At 37.0% G+C, this 23,407-nt stretch overlaps 1 protein-coding gene across 1 annotated transcript in view; it reads right to left on the bottom strand.

Annotated features, from left to right (window-relative positions):
- Window positions 1–3,733: 3,733 nt before the first annotated feature.
- The window catches only part of otogl (otogelin-like), a 73,051-nt gene continuing 53,377 nt past the window's right edge, over window positions 3,734–23,407 (bottom strand). Inside the window, exons 38-57 of the mRNA XM_088923690.1 lie at window positions 21,747–21,889; window positions 20,933–20,956; window positions 20,754–20,846; window positions 20,461–20,650; window positions 19,561–19,778; window positions 18,704–18,845; window positions 18,186–18,371; window positions 16,397–16,609; window positions 15,259–15,363; window positions 13,959–14,066; window positions 13,681–13,782; window positions 13,401–13,505; window positions 13,040–13,080; window positions 12,755–12,818; window positions 12,165–12,343; window positions 11,954–12,058; window positions 11,449–11,568; window positions 10,408–10,453; window positions 4,838–4,917; window positions 3,734–4,367 (exon numbers count right to left, since the gene is read on the bottom strand). Coding sequence (XP_088779816.1) covers window positions 4,167–4,367; window positions 4,838–4,917; window positions 10,408–10,453; window positions 11,449–11,568; window positions 11,954–12,058; window positions 12,165–12,343; window positions 12,755–12,818; window positions 13,040–13,080; window positions 13,401–13,505; window positions 13,681–13,782; window positions 13,959–14,066; window positions 15,259–15,363; window positions 16,397–16,609; window positions 18,186–18,371; window positions 18,704–18,845; window positions 19,561–19,778; window positions 20,461–20,650; window positions 20,754–20,846; window positions 20,933–20,956; window positions 21,747–21,889 — 2,465 coding nt within the window. The 3' untranslated portion in view covers window positions 3,734–4,166. The remainder of the gene's footprint in view (window positions 4,368–4,837; window positions 4,918–10,407; window positions 10,454–11,448; window positions 11,569–11,953; window positions 12,059–12,164; window positions 12,344–12,754; window positions 12,819–13,039; window positions 13,081–13,400; window positions 13,506–13,680; window positions 13,783–13,958; window positions 14,067–15,258; window positions 15,364–16,396; window positions 16,610–18,185; window positions 18,372–18,703; window positions 18,846–19,560; window positions 19,779–20,460; window positions 20,651–20,753; window positions 20,847–20,932; window positions 20,957–21,746; window positions 21,890–23,407) is intronic.

Here is a 23,407-nt window from a genome sequence, read left to right on the forward strand (position 1 = left end):
CTTCTTGTAAAACATCATTGAACACCGCAAAGCATACAGAAGTGAAGATCTCCGTCCAAAATCTCAGTCGCACCTCACATTCAGATGAGCGATTTTCTTAATCCGCTGTTTGCTGTTTAAATGCTATGCATATGTTAAATACATTAATTTTAATTACTTCAATGCACTGTTGACCTCAGTTAAGCTGTTTAAAAGCCTTTGAGCACAGCAGTCATGTGAAATTCAATTGTTTTTTAGAAAGGTGCTCCAGAGAAGATGTTTTTAGGTGCTGATAATTTGGAATAAACGCCTTCGCGAATGACTCCCATTGACACGCTAAAGGTTATACAAACAGCCTTGAATTCTGTGCATTCTTAGTTCTGCTTCCTAAAACCAAGGGCTCATTAATCAATTGAAATATGTTGCTGATTGTTTTAGTTTTTGCCGCGAATCAGCGTTTTCTGTAATGGGAAGCTGGGAAAGGAATCATTGCTGCATTCTTACAGGTTTTTGAAAACAAAAGTCAGCGAGAAAGTAAGATGCATAATTGTCAGCTTGTGTAGGATGATGACTTTTAAGAACCAGCTGTTGCCTTTTGCAAAGCTCCTGCTGTGGGCTATGGACTTGCCAGCAATATTTTCACACAATAGAATTTGAGAGCACCTAAAGCGATAACAGAAAATAATAACAACTTTAAGATATTTATTTATAAGAAGTTTGGATTTATTATTTTGATTTAATACCCCAAATAATTTTGAGATTTTGAAAACTGAGTAAGTAAGGTATATATAAATGTATATTTTACATATATACAGTAGTTTGCTGTCTTCTCTAGCACAAATATAAGCACAAATACCCTAGAAGTTCTCAAATCCCTGTATACTATATAAGTGTTTCAGAAGGGAATGCAAAGTGGATTTCCCATGTCTAACTGAAAAGTAAAATGAGATTGGAATTTCGGTTCTTCATATGAATAGTTGGGTGGCATGGTGGGGCAGTGATTAGAAGTGCTGCCTCACAGCACTGAGTCCCTGGGTTCAATTCTGGAGTGGAGTACCAAATCTGGAGTTTACACAGTATGTCCCCATGTTCAGTTGGGTTTCCTAATACACATACTGGCCCTACAGTAGGTCTGAGTGTGGGTGTCTGTGTTTTTGATTGTTTGCCCTGTGATGGACTGGCATCCCGTCCAGAGTGTACCCTGCCTTGTGCCCATTACCTGCTGGGATAGGTTCTGGTTTCATGCCACCCTGTATCACAACGTCCTGTGGCATCTGTCGGCCCGTGGTTGCCCTGGGAAACATTCACATTCTCACAGGGGCTCACAGTTTTCCACGGCTTGCTGTTCTGACCGGACCGGAGTGATCTGCCCTAATGAGCAATTATGATTTCAATTATTCAAATGCTCTATTTCCCTATTTAATGCCAAGACACTGCTTTAGCGGCGCTTCATCATTCTTCATTGCCGACTCCACTGTTCTCCCCGGTTGCAGTACTGCCACCACTCTCGCCCTTATTCTCCAGTCATGCGGGCTGAAACTTCAGTGGCTTTTCAGGGACAGTCATCACACTATGGAATGCCAGACCCGTGCAGCTCCCTTTCCCTGGGAGGTTGAGGGGCTGAGTGTCCAGGCTTCTGAACTCCAGGTCTTCTTTTTCATGTAGATTGTTGGTCTCTATGTAGACTGTCAATTGCTGACCTAGTGGATCAATTGTTGTTCTGCTGGCCAGTGTTTCTTTTTTTTTTCCCTTGTAATTTCTCTCCACACCAGTCTGTCAATCTTTCTGCTTGCACCCCTTACTACTAAGGGACGCAGTTCATCAGGGCCATGCAGACCCCCCCCATTTCTAGGAGATCGGCAGTAGGAATCCTCTCTGAAGCTAAGAGTGCGACACCCCTATTCCGATTGACGGGCTGAGATGGGCAGTTTCTCTGAAGGCTAGCGCTATGCCATGCCAGCTTTTCTGCTTTTTTTGCCTGGGATGCAGACAAACAGCTTATTCTCAGACTTGCATCTTTGCCTTTTGTCTTTCATTACTGACTGGCTAGGACTGATTAGCTCCGCCGGACAATACTCTATTTTTCTACTAGCACTAACTTTCACTTTACTTTCCCCCCACACTGCAGCACTCAATCCCTAATCTGTTAAGTCTATTCAAGTGTCTCCGCCACTCTCAGGTCCCTTGCACTTGGGTTCTGACCAATCACCACCCATGTGTCTATATCCAGCCGCATTGTAAAACCATCAATATAAAACCACATATTACATTACACCTCTAAAATAAGGAAATTCAGGTAGGCTTCTTCAGCCTACAAACAAAAAACTTTTCTATTTACCCTTCAATATGAAAGTAACCTCTACTTGGAGCCTGCACACTGATGTAGGTCCCTCTCTATCCTCTTGAAAAGACGTTAAAATGTTGTTTTTGTAATGTGTTATATGCATTGGCAAAGCTAGAAACCTAACCCATTATTGTTTCTGAGTTTATCTGGTTGTTTTGGTTTATGCTGATTTGGGTTCATTATGTTGTTATCCAGAAATGTGTTTTTTTTCTTGTGAGTTAAAGACTTTAACAAAGTATTATTTGATCCTGCAAAACATATACAACTGAAGATGAATCAAACTACTTTTACATGTAGGGGATCTTCATCCCCACCTCAAATTCAGATTCTATTTATTTGCTTTTTGTACTGTCTGAACACTACGTTCATGGTGCCATTACATCATCTAGGTGGTGGAGGGGAGTCTCCATTATCTGTAAAGCCCTTTGAGTGCAGTGTCCTGAAAAGTGCTATACAAGTGTAAGGAATTATTATTATTATCTTTTTAATAAATGCACCCAACACATACTGTACAGTAATTGATTGTGTTTATGTGAATTCCTAGGTTTATGTTTGTGTTATTTATTGTCAGTTTTTATTTTGGGGAGTTTACTTGTCTTTAAATTCTTGAGCTCTTTTGAACACTTACTGTACGTGTAGCAGGGAAAACTTCCTGATTACATTTAATTAAGCACTCCAGTTTGTTTTTCTTTATTCTGCTGTGTTTTTCACAGTACTTTAGTATTCTAAACTCTGATTAGATAATGAGCTGCTACACTAAATGGTTTATAATGACTGCCCATACTACTTAAAGTCATGTTTATAAGGTGTCAGAACTATTACAGTGTAAACTTAAGTATGTTCTTCAGCTATGCAAGTGTTCTAATGTTTTACTTTTTTGTTTGTAACTGAAACATGAATATAATCTTGTTTTGTCCATACTGGTGCATAGGAAGAAAGGCAGACTTAATGACACAGAACTTATATTATCAATACTAGAGCATATTGGACTTTACTTTTATTTCCATTCTCTTAATTCACAATATACTCTGCTTCTGATTTCACTGGGGCAGGACACTGAGCCTTGTCAAAATTATGAGGCAAATATAATAGAAATTGATTTAAGCATTCTTTTTTAATTCAGGAAAAAGACATTTAGATTGTTATGAGTCATGGGTGAAAAAAAAGTAAAATGATTAAAAAAACACAATTTGAACGTTTTTTATTACAATTTTGCTTTTGGTGTAAAGAAATTAATATTGTTGATAAAAGAACATTCCAAAAGCATTAATTTTTTTAAGCTTTTTTTTTTAAAGTGGGTTTATATTTGTGAAAACAGCCTATAGATACTAACATACAGTACTAAGTAAAAAGTTCCAACAATGTAAAAGAATTGTTCAGAGCAGAAAGTAAAAGAAGGATACATTAAGCTTCATTGGAAGACTTTTATTGAGAGAATGTGTGAAACACCAATAGAAGGATCGCAGAAACATCATTGTGGAAGAGTAATATTGTAGTACAGTATATCATAGGGCTGTAGAATAGAGCTGCAGATCAGTATTTTACAAGTCATTTAAAAATACACCCAATAGCAATTAAGTATATTTTAAAAAAATATTTGGCATCTGCGGTATTATTGACAATGATAATACTAGCAAAACAAATCAATTTAAAATTAGAGAATTTTACTACGAGTAAAAAATACTACCCATAACTTAGTGACTGGCTAAATATATATATATATGAAGATCTAGGTGTTTAATTAGTAACATTGTAGTACTTGATCCCAGATAAAATAAGAGCTGAGCAACAGTAAGTGCCTCAGCAATTCTCAATCTCCTGAAAAAATAATCGTTTTGCAAGACTAATTCCACTGACAAGAACAATCCATGGGCTCCTGGAACGCATAGTCAACAAAAGTGCTGTTTCTAGTGCAGTAGAGCTGCACAGTGCGATTCTGGAGCCCACTCTCCCTGCAGCACTTGCAGAACCTCGCGTGGCTGTTTATGTTGAAATTGAAAATTGTTGCTGAAGGACATTTCCCATCACAGGAGTATACAGTTATCTGAAAATAAAAAAGGAAGCAATGAAAATAATGCAAGAGCACATTGGGGAAGAAGGTGAATCGCCTTAACGAACAAATATGCTCTTGAAATTCTCCATATTGTGAGACATATTTGAATTAACATATTCAGTATTTTGTATTTTATGTTATTATTTAGGTTATTTTTACTGTGGTAATTTGTGTAGCGTGAGAGAAGTTTTATTTCATCTCTGACCCAGGGGGACCCAGCATGGTGTGGACGGTTGAGAAGAGAATGCATGCTCACGCTGTGTCAGTTATGCTTCTTCTTTTTCTTCTAATCTGTTCTTTATTTTGGTTCACAATAAAGTTTGGTAATCATTCAGTGAAAGCTCTGTTTTCCTTCATCTGAATGCCTACAACCGTAACTGAACCCAGGATTTTACAATATTGTGGTGTTTGCTGATGACTATAAGAATTGCTACGTTGTCAATGTTAGTGTGAACGCTCACCGGTGCACTGCTCCTGCAGTCATCTTTTCTGATTGTCGTTCTGATTGTCACTCTTTTGCAGGCTCTACCGTCCTCTTTACCTGATCATACAGAGAAATAACAGAATTAACCGAAAAGGAAAACCTTTTATCGCTGGAAAAGAAATCTTGAGAAAACGTCTGGAACCTAAAGAACACGACCATCTTAGCACAACTCACTTAAAAACATAAATTCATCTAAATAAAACCCATGGCACTATACTATAACACAATGTATAGACAAAACAAAAAGATTATTCTATGTCTTATGACTCAGTCTTTATTATATACTGCCCTTAAATTATTTTCAGTCAACAGAACATATATTTTTTTCATCCATTACTAAATTTGCCCCTGTTAATAACCAATTCGGAAATCATTTGCCCAGCATTGTCCAGCAAGAAACTGAAAGGGTACATCCTCCATGTTCCACAACATGCATGTCAAGCCATTTCTAGATGAAAAACAACATTTTGAATGTAAGTCTCTCTCTCTCTCTGGCAGTCCATTGAAGCCAAGTGTGGCTTGCTTTTACTGGAGTTCGATGAGTGCAGAGTTGGCTGGCGTGCACTTTAGCAGATCTACAGTCTGCACTCTTGCCAGAGGTTTGGCAGGTGGTGCTTGACAGGACTGGTGGATACAGTACATGGTTTGTGTTGTTTATCTCCCTTCTGTAGCTTGTGCGTGGTTTCCACATACTCTTGTCTAAGACACTCCAAAAGCTCAGAGCTTTTCTGAATGCATCTCCTCTAGTTTCAGCCATCTTGAGAAAGGGACTCCTATAAGTTAATATTGATGTAATTTTCAAGAACGTTTGAGAACATTTAAAGAATTTGTCTGTTCTCCTAAAGCTAAGTTGCTTTCATGTAGCTTTCTCATTGAAGACCACCCTACAGTATATTTATAGGCAGCTACATAAAATATAAAAAGTAATTCCAGGATCTCGTCTTATAGTATAGTTAATTGGAAATGGTACAGGTTTACCAGGAAGTCTATTTTAGCGTGGGGCTTATTCTATAAAATATATATTTTTAAATTTAGTTTACCCAGTACCCATCCAATTTCTTTTAATCTCAAACAATTGATTCAGGAATGGAGATGGTGGAGATTGAACAGTTTTCTCTACTGTAAATGAATTCCATTACAAGAGAAGCAAGGAGAGCAAGGAGAAGGTTGTTGAGGAAGATTTTAGCAATACTTTTCCTTTGACGGACAGTAGAGAGATTATTCGGCAGATACTGCAAATCAGTGTTTTTTTTTTCCTGGAGCCATTAATTGTCTCTCTATGCTTAATGAGCTCCCCTCTGTCTTTGGATTCCAGAACAAATGGCCCTTGAGTGAATGGGCCAATTGGTGAGATCTTCTGTATTTCTCTCCACCTAACATCTAGTTTTGATGCTATCGGTGCTCATTTCATCCTTCAGGTACCTGTCTGTTTCTTTTCCTTTGAAACATGTTAATGCTTCCATTTTAAAGAAAGTATTGTACTTGTGGCTTATTAGCTCTCCTGGTCATGCTTGTCAAACCAGTGTTTGACTCTTCGCAGGTGTTAAATATTGTGGACAAGATGGTAGACCAGGCCAGGCACTGTGAACAATCTGTGTCTGTGGATGGCTGAGTACTGTCACAGGCTGACTGAGTTGTAGGCTGAATGGAATATTTCTAGGTACAAGGTAAAGTTGAACAGACAAGGTAGTGGTCAATAAGTTTTCTAGTGGAAACTGAAATAATTGCAATAAGATACACAGAACAGTTGCTATTGGGGTTGGTCAAGGCGGTCCTGATTATCTGAGTCCCAGACTTCACTATCCATAATCCAGTCCATGAATGATGAATGAATATGTTTGGAACAGCACGTCTTGCCCCCCGCTCCTTGGTTTAAACAGTGTAAGCAGAGTCCTTCTAAAGAGGACAGCTAGTCACAGGTACAGTTTTGCTGTCAAATTATACTCTTGACTCATTCAAAATTTGAACTAACAAGATGAGTTACAGAATGGACCATCGTATACTGTAAGTGCAGCCTATTTACTGGGCCTGGTTTATTCCAAATTTCACTCTTTTTCCTGTCATGACTAATGGTTTCCAAAGGACATTTCATACATTGGAGTGTATAAGACCAACAGTGGAAGACATTCTTTTAAAATGGGGTGGTTGATGCACACCAGCTATCACACAAATCTGACCAAGAAGCATCTCATCCCAGTTGGGATCATGTTCTTTCTTAGCACTTCACAGCTGTTGAGGATTTTTACAGGCCTTTACAGCTGCTATGGTGGCTTAGTGTCACAAACCCCACTGTACTTCATGCTACCAGGCTATTCCCTACACATGCACACACAAACACAGGTACGATTTAACAGCCACTCAGCACTCTGAGCCACAGTACTTAAAATCACTGTATATCCATTTTACAGTAATGTCAGACAGGCTTTAACCAGTGCAACACATTGGGAGCCTTTGATGTGTGGACGTTTTTGACGTATGGTTGTGTTTAATTATTTGAAATGATCTCAGATAATTTTCTCACTTCAGTGCTTGCTGAGGGACACAAGAGTACAGTATGTGACAGGCACTGAAGGGCAAACAACACACCAACATCTTTTATGCCAGAAAATGGAAAAATATTGGGTAAGTTAATCAACAGAAAAACCTGTAGAACACTAAAGTAGTAAAGGATATCATGCCTAGGTTTTAGAAAATAATGGAAAGGGATCTGCAATGTTTTATGTTATTCTAGTGAACAGAGTTACTGCTAAAATTGTCGTGTCTTTTGTTTTTTAAAATGCGTATTCATTTAGGTGGAGACAGGTGCTTTGAAAAATAGAAATTTCACAATCTTGTGATGATAGATTTTGGTGCCTCTTCCGATTTGCTTTTTCATTGCTTGACTACTTTTTCTTTTCTAATTATCTCTTAAAAGAATGAATTACAATGTTTAAATCTTTAAAAGACTCCAAAGGGTAATGTGAAAAAATGAAACATTTAGGGTGTAAAACATGTTTTTTAGACTCAAAGCATTAGTTGATCTTACATATTTTAAAGGCAGTAAATTCTAAATCTGTCATTCCAAGAAAAAATGCTTAGTTATGCCATATCTTATAGGGAGTACAACATCCATCATTCCAAATAACACATATCAACAAAATAAAAGCAAAAATATGATTATTTGAAGATCACAAAATGTAATTTCCTTAGTACCTCTTCCCTGAAGGTCAGAGATAGTGACAAAAACATTTTTGTTATTTTATTTTACTCAATGTTGAGCAATGCCGTAATCTCAATGTTGAGTTTCCAAACCAGAGTACCAAATATTTACAACAATACTTCATATTGAGGGCCCCTTTACTGTTTCACATCCCCACACATACTGTACATGCAGGTGTGTGTTAGTCTTTCACGGAATATAACACCAGCTCAAGACATATCTCAGATCCTTGAGGTAAAGTCATAGTCAGAAGGCAGTAACGGTAAATTTCACTAATTAATACTTTCTCCGAGGTGTTTTAAACTCAAGAGAAAACTTAAATGAGTTGAAACTTTGTAACTCTGAGAAAGTATCTGGGTTGCATTTTTAAATTACAGAATCATCTAAATAATCTTTGATTGTAATTTGTCAAATCTTTTTTTTTGTGGTAAACTGTGTTGTTAACCTTAGGAAATGTCAGTGTTAGAATTCGGGGCATAATAAATCATAATGAAATCATTTTACATTCCTTCATTTTAAATATGCATTGTTATTATAAAAAAGAGAAAATACAGTAACAGTAATAGTACCTGTGTCACAATTAGTACTACCAGTTGGGGCTACTGGGCTAATGGTAAATGGTAATATACCCAATCCAGAACCTGGCAGAATTATCAGGAATAGCAGTGTTTTAGAAAACATGTTATATACTTATGGATACACAATATATTAATCAGCTCATTCCGGCATGCATTAAAATCAAGGCTTCTTGCTTACACAAAATGCCAAAAGGCAGAAGCTGTTTTCAGGCTCTGTTTTTTAAAGTTTAATTTTTAATTCTCACAGTAAGAGCACATGCTTTTAGTTTGCGGGGCGCCCCTCTAAAACATTGCGTATTTGAGCACATCAGGTTAGCAAGAGATTCAAAGATAGTGCAAAACATTCCTAGCATCCACAGCTAAAACCTTTTCTGAAGTATAACAGTCTTTCAATATAAACATGCTGATATAGATGAAAATGCATTTATTCAAAGGAGTTTTCTATGTTTTAATCTTTTGATTTTGAACTTAAATATCTTATCCAATTCTTGAAGATGAAGTAGTCATTTGCAGACTCAAACATCAGCTTTATTATATTTGTTTTTCAACTTAAAACAGGAAAATTAGTTTACACAAACTGTTCTTCAGATTTTTTTTTCCAGCAGTGAAAACTGTGCATTGTATTTTCATTAAATAATATATAACATATTCAAAATTTAAAATAATAAATAATGCAAAAACAGGACATTTTTTAGTGGATAATGATCCTATAGTTGGACTTTCTAGTCCATTATGATTCTGTAAATTGTGTTTTTCACAATTCCAAGTGAATCTTAATCTTTCTTTATAAGTTCATTATTTCATCAGACAGGGTGTCATTTACTTGTCCATTCCTCCCAAAATTCTTAAGATTTCTAAATGTATTTATTTGAAAGAGGTCACTTCTAATATTTGTCTAAAATGTCTGCATAATAATCTTATGCTTCAAACTATATAATAACATGATATAACCATTTAATAATAAACATTATTGAGACCCTGGTAAAGTGTTACAATATCTGTAAGATGTGTAAAATGGTTATAAATTGAGGTGTTTTATCTCCTTTACTAGACTAACAGGCATGAAATGCAACATACACAAGTCAGATAGACAGTTTAGGGCTAGGTTATGTCCTCAACGTACAGCAGACAGTAGATACCCTAAGGGTAAAATTTGTCTGACGAGTGGTAGTGGATGTTGTGAATAATGTAAAAGTATTAATTAGACATACTTGTTGTGTTTTGTTACGTTTGCCTATAACCCTGCGCTATTGTTCAAAAAGAAACATGTATTAGAACTTCCTAAAGGACGTAACAACTTGATTATAACCTACAGAGTCATACTGTAGAGCTGTACTCTGCTTTACGAGAATCCTCCATATGTGACATTTATATAAACAGATAGAAGACATCAAATGAACAAGCGTCATGTCAAATGTTTTTTCTTTCCCAAAAGAAGACGTTTAGAGTCTTTAAGACTCGGAATACAGCTGAAATGAGCACCTACAGTATGAAATGGTTTACGTGTGGTGAGGATTACACAGTTATACTCCAGAATAACGGGGGTCAGACTAATCACACGAGCAGTCTGCAACAGGCATTCACCAGCAGCCACAAATAAGCCATGTCGTTCTTATCAAGTCAGTGTTTTTTGCACTCCTCCCTTGATTGGGATGCGACATGCGTTTTTTTTTGTTCTCATTTGAACCCCCACCCACTGAGTTTAATTATAACGCAGCACTCCATTCCCAGAAGCCAAACAAGCTGGACACAAGGTCCTGGGTCACTTACAGGTCTTGCAACAGCCATCGATGTAGCTCTGTACATTGCCTCCATTCTGGAACAAGAGGATAAGAGGATATATCAAGGAAGATTGTGCCAGTATAGCGCCATGAAAAAGACACATGCCAACTTCAACATGGAGTCACAGTTAACACTTTAAAAGCTGGTTTATTCTGACCTAGTATCCGGACAAATATTATGTGGGACGTATAATGGGTACAACATAACAAAGACAGAACAAAAGCCCATTATTATGATTTACAGTACTTCTGGAATTCTGCATTTTAATTTTGAAATTTTTGCATAGCTCATTGTTACTCTATCGATTCTCACTGTTATTTATTTTATTACTGGTGGGTGTTGAGTATGGTATTTGAAGATGTGCTGGATGGATGCAATCTATTGTTGGCTTTATGTTGTACTGTATATTTCTTTTATATGTCTTTAATTGTATGAGGTTACCAAACCAAAGTCCAGCTAGTTGTTATGGCAATATAGTATTGAACGTGAAAGCATTATTGTCTTCTTCAATCATTCACTGAAGGTTAAGGAAAGCTAAGCAATAAACCTTCCCAGCTGCTAATGAGCAGTTTTTCATTTAGAAAGTTTAGTTCCTTCAAAGATATTTAAACACTAGATGGCACTGCAAGATACACTATTAAAATTTCACCTCAAACAACAGTTTTTGGCCAATTTTGTTTTCTTGTATACACAACTGTAGTATCAAAAAGGAGGCATGAGCAGACATTACATTGTGAAATAAAACATTTCTAATGATAAAAATAAGAAAGCAGTTATAAATATTTTTTCAACACTGTGTATCTAGAATCCTCCCACTTGGTCTTCATTAAATTGCAAAAACACAAGACAGGACAGGAGTGACTGGAGTGACAAATTAAAACAAAATAATACTTTTCAAGCAGAAACCAAAGGACAACAGCAATTACAAAACATCAAGCTAGAGGGCCATGAAATTGGTAAGTCCAAAAAAACCTTGAAAACTGAAGCTCCGTCAAAATTCAAATGATCTGTTGATGCCTTAGTACAGACCTGTATACATTCAGACTCATTGAAAGGTGGGCAGACAACCCCTGAGCCAAGTACCACAGCCCCAACTGCTGTCTCCACACAGTCATATCTAGTGCAGTTTGAAACCCATGTACTCCCTACCTACAATTCAAAAGAAGAACACAGAGTTACAGAGGGGAATAACTGCTGTTACTTTTAGGAATGTTTTTCAGTGGTTTCTTTACCAGTGTAGAAACAAGTTTGTTCCACTAAATTGGGCACTTTTACATTGTTTTGAAGGAAAAATATACTGTAATTTCATTACAGGCAACATGAGAGATTACTTTGAAAAGTCAGATTTTATCTTAGCAATTATTTCATGTTTGTTTTAGTTTATTATTTATTTCATGAAAGTGCAAACAGAGGCAGAGACAAAGTAAATCATACAATATAACAGAGACATTATATACAATACAGCGTTGTCTATAGCGTGTTATTTTATATACAGTATATACAGTACATTTAATTGGGAAATACAGTATCTTACCCTGTAAATGTCAACTGTACCATTCTCACTGGTGAAAGTGCAGGAAACATTCTTGCAGCCACCACAACATATGTGAGGATCTGAAGACGGAACATAAACCTGGTGCTGTGAGGAAGGAAAAGTCGGAAAAGACAGTAGTTGGAGAACAGTAAGGGCAAAAATCAAGAGCACAAAGTTTTAAAACTGTAATTGTAAAATGATGTGAACATACAGCGCCGCATTTTTCCGAGCAGTTGACAGTGAACACGTCCATAGCATGGAAACCCGTGGCAATATCTATTGCTTGTAAGCACTGCACTGTGTAACAGAGGTCCCCTTCAAAGTACTGGACCATGGACTGGCCTGGACTCAGCACTGTGACTCCCTGAAACAGGCACACATCTGCCTTCTCTGCAAGAAACAAATACACAGCAAAACTGATTCATCTTTCAATAAGACCACGTACCAAATCTTCTGTTCAGATGATTCGTTATTTTTGGGTGTTCAGCCCGATTTATGCTTAATTTAACAAAACAACAATTGATTTTTCTATCTTTCTATTCTCGAAATTGAACTCTGAGGACTCAAGAGGCCTGAACACCTGGCTGATCAATTTCCTCCTTTCCCTCTCCACCACATTTATTTATAGCACTTCATCCCTCTCTGTTTATTACAAAGTGAGTAACTGCTGTCTCACAATGTAATACATTGTGCTTGCAAGAATGTATCCTCCTGCCGACAGGGTGGGTGTTTTGTTTGTGACCTCTGTGATCAACACGGTTCAGCTGCTAAACCTTGATCTTACTTGCAATGTAAACTTACTGCAAAAGTACTGAGTGCAGCCACAGAAACTGGTAAAATTAGGATCCTCAACTTGAATCTCTCCCTGTTTTTTTTTGGGGGGGGAGAAAAAAAAGTTAATTTAAATACATAGCATGTTGATGATATGGACAGTCTTAAAGCAGCACTTTTAATTATTACTTTTTTAAAATCTTTACAGTGATGTGCTCATACAATACAATTTAATATAACACAGTGGTTAAACTGTTATTATGACTTCTGCTTTTAATGCTGAAAGGCCCAAAAAAAAGAAATACAAGCACTTACCACCTGACAAAATGGGACAGAACTATTTTGGCAGCTGCATTCTGTTAAAAACAAACAACGAGACCTGAAGACCATATTTTATAGCTTAAAGAAAGAGACGGCTATTCATTAAATTAAAAAACAGCCCTCAGAAATTTTCTTAAAATCATAAGTTAAAACTGCAATTAAATACTAAAAAGTAATATATAATGTGTCATTTGTTATCATAAAATCATTAATTCTAAGATCATATATCAAAAACAACTTCAGAATGTTTACCTTGGCCATAAACTACACAGCTTTCATTATGTGTGCCTTTCAATAATTAGAAAAGTACCCTATTTTTCCATATTTTCTTACAAAATAAAATTCAAAATGATACCGCATTTCCATTCTGGGCAGCACTGTGCAGGGACATTCTCCTTCACCAGAACAGTTCCATGAGTGCATTCTATATTAGCTACTGGACATAGATTCACATCACAGACTAAAGGAAAAAAAGGAAAGAAGTAAAAGTCAATTGTGTTTCACATATTGAATTCATAATTGAGATTAGAACTTGTTGATAACTTGTTTCTCTGGAAAAACTCACACTAAATCATTCTTTCAACTTAACAGTCTTGAAAATTAAATTGGAAGTGATCTGAAGGTAAATGGTTTACCACAGTGATATTGAGGACAGCAACGTTGAGTGGAATTGAGGTCAACTGCAAGAATTTCGCCATCGTTGCATGAGGGAATTGGTTCGATGCAGGACTCGCATACTGGAAGAAATAAGACATATTTAACAGGAATGGCTGCAGAAATTTGACTTGGATCGTGGAACCTCACATTGAAACTAGTATAAAATAAAAATGAACACCCTAACAGTCCAGAACAATGAACAATTTTACATTTACTTATTTATTAACTGATTAAATTGGGACTTATTTTTACTTACCACAGAGAAAGGAATAGCAACAGGATTTGTCTTCTCTGACTTCAACCAGGAATTGGTCTTCTCTGCATTCATGGGGTACCACAGTTGGACAAGCCATGGTATCACATTCTGTTAAACAAGAAGATTAATTATAGCCAACAGCACATCGCTTATGACATACCTAAAATAACAGCTGTAAAAAAGTAATACAGATATACTAGATACACTCTGTTATTAAGATTTTGATCATTTTGATACACTGACATCCACCACGTGAAAATAATGAAAATTCTATGGTATCAATTTGCCAGACAAGCATAAAAAAGTAATTGAAATCGTTGTGCTTCATGTCTGTTTATTTTCCTGAAAAGACAAAAACAGACCAGCTGCAAAATGACTTATTCCAGGATGGTGCTTTGAGACTTTCAAGTTTTGGAGCAATTAAAGGCATTTATTTATAATTATATTGCAAGATGAAATTGGTTAAGGTAAACAAAAACTGTGTTGTTGACTGAACAAAGATAAGTTCATTTTTAAGACACTTATTTTACAGTAGAAGAGCTTGATTGATCGATTTAAGTGCTAGGATGTTTACGTAATGACTCTAGCATGATTATAGTATATGTTTCCATTCAACTAATTATTAGGACAAAACCATGTCATGATTCCTTTGCTAAATTTTAGCCCTAACCTTCGCCTTACCTCTAACTCCAGTTCTGAACTGGGCTTGCAGGGATCTATGCCTGACTGTACTCCATTGACTCATACTAACATCTATGCCTACAGCCTCCTTTGTATTTCCATCCACGCATAATGAAAATGTACCTATTTGAGTATCAAGTAAAGAATGGTTCAAGCAGAAAGCTCATGTTTTCCATTGGCATACAACCATATATTGGCATACACAAACCATATGTCAGGTCACTTCCACTTGTAACATATGGCATCACACCACAGAACGAGTAATTGATACACATTTATTCATGAATAAGCAAACACATCCAGTGAATGGCAAAGAAGGGATTTTAAAGTTGCCTCTACCAATTAACATTTTGAATTTCTTGACTGATCAACCAGTGAGAGTGGCAAGATACTGCTCTCCTTCCCACTTGTCAGACAAACATAGTATCAAGGTTTGAAAATCCAAGTCTAAGCCAAAGTCTACAATCTAAAGTTCTCTTGACTAAACTGTTGTCCAGCAGTTGATCCTTTCAACCAATTATTAATAGTGTTAGAAATGATTATTCCAAAATATGATTAATGGAGTATTCTAATAATTCAGTTGTAACTGGAGCATAAAGCTATGCAACATAAGGCTTACCACATCTGTACTCTGGGCAGCAGGAAATGGTGCTGTATCCGATCACAAGTTTATTTCCATTTTCACAGGTAGGAACTTCATTGTCACAGATTGTTAAATTGCACTCTGTAAACAAAACAAATTGGGGAATTGGTCTGTCACATCAATCACTTTTTCGTCTATTGAAAGAAAAAGTAACTCTTAATTTCACTTCAACGATGATATCGTTGATCCAAAATATTCAGATCTACTGGCACCATGTCAAGGTGTTCGGCTGTTAATTGAGAGCACCTGTTAAATGAGACACAGCTGCTCTGAATGAATAATTAGTGCTCAGAGGGAGTTAAATTCCACTGAGGGAAGGGAGCCGGTGGGATAGGAACAGTGTGTAATTGGTCATTCCGCTGAGCTAATTAAGAGGCTTATAAGACAAGCTAGGAGGAAAAGAGTTTGAGTCTGTGTTGAGTCCTGAAAACTCCCTTTTCTTGTAAAGGACAGCCCCCACTCTGTATGAGAAAACAACAGTCTGGCTGCTGCTCTGTCAAGGACGCAGGTTCTGATTATAGAGGATCAGCTAGGAAAGTCTGATTGTAATTGCAGTGGTTGCTAGTGAAGCTCTAGTGATTGTTGAAGATTAAGAGAGAAAAGCTGTTTTGTTATAACTGATGAAGTGGAGACTGAGAAGGGAGAATACTGAGAATACTCTTCAGCTTAAGAAACTAGATGTAACCAAGTTCATAAATCATTAGTGTTAGCTGTGAGTCAGTGGAACAGAGTAAAATGCAAGTAAATTGTTTGTGTAGTATTACTTGAGAGAGGACCAGCAGTTAAGAATTACAATCCTGGAAGGGTTCTGAAAGACACCATCTGACCACTTAAAAAAAATTGTAAACAGTGAGATGCTGACAGTGTCAGTCTGGGGGCCACTAGTTTGCTGGTGTTATATACTAACATATTAACAAGAGTTTCAAAAGGCATCCAAAATATTACATATTTAAATTAAGCACTGATGTTTTTTTGCTATTTCTAGATAATTGCTCTGGGACATTTAGCAAACCACACCTTCACAAGCTATCTGAGGGCCACATCTATATCTAAATCTATAATTTAGCTTACATTGTCTAACACTGGTCTCATACCATTACCTTCAATAACTTACCACACATTTTCTTTGGACAGCATGCTCCTTCTTCGATAACATCTAATACGTACTCTCCCTCTCTTTCACAGATGGGCAAGGGCACTTCACTGCAGTCTGGCTCCACTGCAATAATGCTCCCGTTCTCCATACACTTGTACATACAGCAGCCTTTGTTAGAGCCATTCCACACCTCACCCGGTGCCCTGGCACGTCCTTCATTGTCAGTGCACACTGGAGGCGAAACAGCAATATTCACGAGCCTATTCCAGTTTTCAATTAAATCTATTAGAACTCTATATCAGCAGGTCAGAGTACTGAATCCATGTATGTGTGATATCGGGCGAGTCTGCCAGTTAACATTGCTATTGCTGCTAGCAGGGAAATGTCTAGTTTAGATCCCCTGGTAAATAGGGGATAGTAGAGACTTGCAGAACACTCCCCACAGCCCTTGTATATAAAATTAAATGATTTGAAATTAAATGTCTTCACAGAAACATATTTTATTTGTGATGAAATACCATTGTAACCCTTGAGGTTGACCAGGGATAAAGTCTTTAATGTTACAGAGTTTGGAGGGCCCTTTTATAATCTAGTGACTTTATGTGAACTAACTTGGTTAACACTTCAAGTTTATTCAGTTTATTTGGTGTTTATTTCACTACAACATAACTTCAAGATAAAATTAGCATCCAGTTTCTGTGAGATCTGGATTTAGCTAAACCTGTTCACTACCTCTGTGTATTGGATGTTATTCTTGTTTTTTCATGATTATTTAAAATTGTATAATAATATAATTGTGATTACTGTATACTAAACCCATCTCTATTCTGTTTAAAATGATAGGTGGATGCCTCATTCAAGTGGTGAAAACAAATGTCCCACCAATATATACATATATCGGTTAGTAAACTACAGGACAGAAATGGGCTCTAAGAGTACGGATTCCTTGTCACCTGTAAACTTTGTTTGAGGTTTAGATAAGGCAAAATACCCAGTGGCTGTGATAACCAGTGTAAAGCAGCTCACCTTGTTTAATAGGTTTTACATTTTTAACTATAAAACAGCCAGAAGAAGATTTAAAGTTTTGGATTTAAATCAGTTTTCTGTAGGGCTGGTATTTTTAATTCCATTTTAATTCAAACTAAGCTTAGGCACCAAGTTTAGAACTAAAACGGATGCAGAGGGTGACTGGACCAATTTACCCCCCGGCCCCCACAGTCTTCAGGTGCTGCTGTTAACCAGACCCAGAAAACCTACAGACACTCTGGCCCTCCACGACCCTGAACATACAACCCCAGTTCAAAGGAAGAACACTAGTTATAGCACATTGTTATTGAACTCTGTGACCTTTTTATCCTCTAGGTTCAGGCAGATTTAATTTGGATATTTAACACTTGCAGCCTACTGACCCATTTGAAGATTCACTCACCAAGTGGATCAGCTGCGCTTAGCCTATTTCACATTTGATTAATTTGTGTGGTGTCCAGAAAACAGAAAAAACTGTCATTATTAGACGTCTTAAGCTAGCTTGTTACGGTTTAACCTATGTAAAATTATATTTGCATGATGGGCTGTTAATATTTTCTTTATTGACTTTTAAACTATTATATATTATAAAGTATTTAATGGAAAAAAAATGTCTACAACATTCAGCAAAAAGTAAATTATGTGCATTAGCCTATCCCTTCCTTGTTTCTCCTACCATCCTTCCCACAACAGGCTTTCAATAATGCAGTCAAGCTGAAACAGAAACATGGGTCATGATATTTCACTTGTACAGTATGTAAGTACTGTACCACATACTCACCACACTGTTCCTCTGTGACACAGAAAGCCGAGTCTGCTCGGTGAAGGATGGTCCCACTTTTACACACACACTCCTCTCTTATATAGGAACAGGTGGATTCCTCGTAGTATTCTCGGTTTTGACACGTCTTTGTCTTACAGGTGCTTACGCAAGGATGGTACTCCTTTCCTGGAGGACACTTCAGTGCTATTTGAGGTAAAGATGTAAAATGTTGTCATGTTCCTACAATGTCCTTACTACAATATTTTAAAAAATTCAAGCTTTGTTTTGCCCACTTTCAATATACTGCAATTAAGCACTTTAAATGAAGAGCTACAAAAATACCTTGATAGTTTATTTGTTTCAATTGTTATCAGTAATGAAAAGTTAAAGGCTGTAAACCAGCACAATAATGACAAAAATATCTACAAGAATGTTGTTCAGGCCCAGCTCTTTGGAGATTGTGTGAACAACTTTATATTTACTCCTTTATTTTAAACTCTCCTGGTTAGTGGTAGAATTCTTGTGATAGTACTCACGACAAAACTCTGGTGTTCTCCAGTTGATACAGAGGTTGTGAGTGTAACAGATTGCCACATAAGCAGCGAGGAAATCACATTCATGATCTTTGTAATGAAGATCTCCAGCCCAGATCTTATCACAAAACTGCTCTGGGGAAACCTATATATAGCACAAAATTCAAAATAACAGTTTAAATTTGAAATTAATTTTGTATTTGGAGAACAAAACTTAATATTTCTACATACGGTATGCAGAAATCAATATTCCTATCTATTTTGCACTGAAATTCTGAGCTTCAGAACTTAATTATTCTTTGAATATTTTTATTGGAAACAGACTGTACGATAATATAATACTGATATAGGCTTCAATTTAAGTGTCTGGTACAGAGGCAGAAGTGGATTTCATTTTGAATTCAAATTAACACATGCATATTTTACTCCGTTTTTCAGATGTAAATACCAAAACAAAGATACTGTAATTGTTGGAGATGTGGTAAATCAAGAGGTAATCTTACTCATATGTTTGTTACATGTCCTAAGGTTTTAAGTTTTTGGAATGAAAATAACTCAACTAAATACTATATATTATTATATAATTATACATTGTATGAATCTGAAAACTATATAAAACTATAATTTATTGATGACATAACAAGCAGAGGTTAATAAAATGTGTAAACTGTGTAGAGAGGTGAAAAAACAGTATTCTTGACCACAATCTAAACTGAAATATACAGTATTTTACAAGCATTTATGAAAACAAGACTTTATTCACAGTATCTACTATAGAATGAAGTCTTGTAATTAAAAATGAAAAATTATCCTACATTTCCAACATTTTGAACACCCCTTGATAAAAAAAACAGATTTACTTTTTTATGGCAAACAGTGAAAGGATTCTGATTCAACATCTGGAAGCATTTAGTGCAGTTGCCAGTGGTGCAGTTATCTCCCACTCTCCTGAAGTAGTCTGTTTCCTCTGAGGTATCGACCATCCAGCTGTACAAGAAGACAGGGATATCTTCCACATTTTTAATGATAGTCCCATTGGGAAGCTTCAGGTCATCAGCTGGGTTTCCATCACAGCATCCTCAAAACAAGAAAAATCACTGTGATAGTACACATCATTACATACTGTAACTTCATCAACCTCAGTCTTACAAAACCCAAAAAGCACAACAGCTTTAAAGGAGAATATGTGTGAACATCTAGGAGCTAAGGAAAATGTCCATGAGGTTAACAGAATAAAACAAACATACACAAACATGACTTCTCAATGGTCACAAAAGATTATGAATCATTTAAGTATATCTGATTTTGTGATTTCACAATGTGTTTTACTCTAAATAAACCTTGCAAAAATGTAGCATTTTTTACAACCAGAACTTGTTTACTCCAGCAATTTGTGAGGGCCAGCTTACTTCTTAAATTATTTTTGTGTTTTCCTGAGACCTTAACTATTTGTTTTACCAGGATTACCCAGCTCTGCCTCCTAAATGCCTCAGTCGATAAAGGCACTTACCGTACCTGAATGCAGGTTGAGTTCTATTACCAAGAGTTCAAACTTGAGTCGTGTCTTAATAGGATTTCCCAAAGAGCAGCATGCAGCCAAGTATGAGGGCATAGTGGGACCAGCTGCCCAGGGCTCATTCACCTTATATCGACAGGATCTTGACCTCCAGGAGGAAAGTTTGTATATCCTTCTTGTGAATGTAGGAATCTAGCCAATTTAACTGTCCGTCAGCATTGACCCTTATTAAAAGCAGTCTTACCACACAGGCCCTGAGTTCCTCCAGTAGTGTTGAAAGGGGGGCTGTACTGGAGGACCATGATGCCAGTGCTGTGGTACCACTGGATGCTGACCCCCCCGGGGGTGTTGATTAAGTACATGGTGCCTGTGTCGTCAATGTGCAGATTCTGACGTGTGAATGGAAGCCTTGCATTTATGAAGTTTACTGAAACCTGTGAGCAAGAAAGAAAAAAATAAACCAAGCTATTTTACGGGGAACAACCCAACGGGATGAAAACTAAAATGAGTTAAGCAGGGTGGCCATCAGCTATTTACCTTTCTGTCCAGCCGATTAATGAGAATCTTATAGGAATGTGTGGTTATATTCAGCTTCTTAAAACACAGCCCAGATGTCCCTCCAGTAGGTGTCTGCGAAGAAAAGGAGGAAAATAATTATATTACCGCTACTACTATTACTACTCATAAAAATAATAATAATGATAGAATGTACTTACTGGACGTCTTATATAATTAACACTCTGAAATGAAAAAGGAAATAATAATTAATCATTAAAACAATTGATGTTACAGAAAAGACACTTGACATTTTTAATATTTCTTATTTTAATATGTGATATGAAGTAAACTGTAGTTATTCAAGGCTATGAAGCCAATAACTACTATTCACTATCCAGAGCTCCCATCACATAAGTCATACAATTATTTTTACCAAAACCAGCTATTAATATACAAAATTAAGGATTCAATTTTGAAATTTTTAGTAAGCATGGTTTGATATATTTGAGAATGGTTTGATATAACATACTGTATGAGCACTGCTGAGATTTAGGGCCTCATTCACCAACAGTTTTATGCAATATGAAGCACTTACATCAAGGTTTATACACTGTATGTTTGATGATACAGAATGAGCAAAAAATATCACACACGGAGTCTAAGGAATCAGTGATTTCTAGACTCACCAGATTCAGACCTCTTTGAGTCCTAAAGTCTAATACTGAGGGATGGGGAGTCAAATAAAATATTATGGACAGAATGGGGAGCAGCATATGAAAAGCATATGCACCACTGTCCACACTTTGCTGTCTCCAAACTCTTATTAATAATTTTGCTGTGCTAATTCTATGATAACTACCCCTATCTTTGTATTTGTGAATATAGTCTTACTTAAGGCTGAATGAATTTTTCACAAAGCATGGTGTTTGCGCACCTCATTTTGAATTTTAAGAATTGTTTGTAAACAGGACTTTAGGACCATAGATCAAGCAATATGCTAATGAGTGTCGTTATTGCAAACAGCAATATTACCTCACTGGTTGGGCACTTCTCAATATGAGCCACAATATTTTCTCTGGGAAGGTGAACCAATATGTAAGAGCCATTGTCATAAAGGGCAACATTATTGCCATCAAATGTAATGACACGAAGATCTGATATGATGGAACAGCGGCCTGCAAGTAAAAATATATATATATGTACAGCATAGTTAAATAACGGCACAGAGAAGAAGAGTATAAAACATTTAAAAAACCCTTAGCATCTCTTTGCACATGGTGAAGTCAATCATTAAGAACAAGGCACCCAGCCACTGCTTAGATCAGACTGTCTCTCCAAACTGAGCCCCCAGACAAGGAGGTACAGTATCTGGCTATGAATGCAACTGTGTAACGGGAGCCGGTCCTGACTCCCATGTAGTGCGTATTTAGGACCCTATGCAGACGGTAAAATCCGGAAGAGACTAGAGAAGGGCAACAGGGAAACAGGACAGAGTCAGGACGGGATGACTGACAGGGGGGCATTGTCGGCAGTGTTCCGGTGCTCGGGGGGGCGTGGCACAGGCGAACAAGTCCAAAACAATCCAAAAGGGGACAACAGGAAGCAGCCAAAAGTCCATTACTGGGAGGTCCATCTGAGACTAACACAGGAACAAGGAAGTAGGAACACGGAAGGGTAAACCTCCCAGATGGTCAGGACACCGGGGAATAAGACCTGCCTTCGGGCTAGTCACGAGCCCGGGGAATAGGCAAGCCTTGTGGCGTCCATCTTCTAAAACTGAGCACAGAGCTTCGGAGGCATGGGGTTTAAATAATACACACACAACACGGGGCAGGTGAACGTAATAAACTAAAATACAAAAAGGGTCAGAGCGCCCTCTAGAGGAGGGATAACGATTGAGGCTAACAGTGACTTTGGCCAGTGACTTAACTCTTTGGTCCATGGGTCAACAACTATGTGCTGTCTCATCACAAAAGGGCCTGATATGGAATTGCAAAAAGCATATAATACCGCAAATATTAGTATGATAAAAGGTGGTCAGATAAGAAAACAATTAAACTCAAAAAAGCAAAGTGTTACATATCCAACTTTGTGCATCACTCAGTAAACACAAATCCTACAAGCTTGGTGATGGCAGCATTATGTTATAAGTCTGTTTCTCCACAGAGGGACTTGCTATGAACATAGATGGAGCAGAATACTGGAAAACTATAGAGGAATACCACCTTCAAACCTAATACTGGGACAGAAATTCACCATTCAGCAAGACTGTGATCCAAAGCACAAGGCTAAAGCCTACATTGAAGCAGCTTGAGAATAAGAAAGTCAATATCCTTGAGTAGCCTAGTCAAAAGTCCTGACAAGAATCCTATTGAGATGTGAAAAGACTGTTGTTTATAAGTTATCCCCAAGTAACTTGACAAATCTTGAACAAATCTGCCAAGAAGAGTTGGTATTAAAAAATAAACACTGCAGTGTCTTAAGAATAAAAAATGTTAATTTCCTTGAGAGGCCCTGTCAAAGTCCTGAATTGACTCCTATTGAGAATCAGTGGAAAGAGTCTAAAAATGCTGTCCATAATCCATCCCCAAGCAAGGTGAGGGAGCCTGAGCAAATCTGCCAATAAGAATGGCCAAAAGTTGCAACAAGACAGTATGCACAGCTGGTAGAAACCTTCCTAAAATCACTTGAGC

The sequence above is a fragment of the Atractosteus spatula genome, chromosome 8, assembly GCF_055471065.1.
Source record: "Atractosteus spatula isolate fAtrSpa1 chromosome 8, fAtrSpa1.hap1, whole genome shotgun sequence".
Lineage (NCBI taxonomy): Eukaryota > Metazoa > Chordata > Actinopteri > Semionotiformes > Lepisosteidae > Atractosteus > Atractosteus spatula.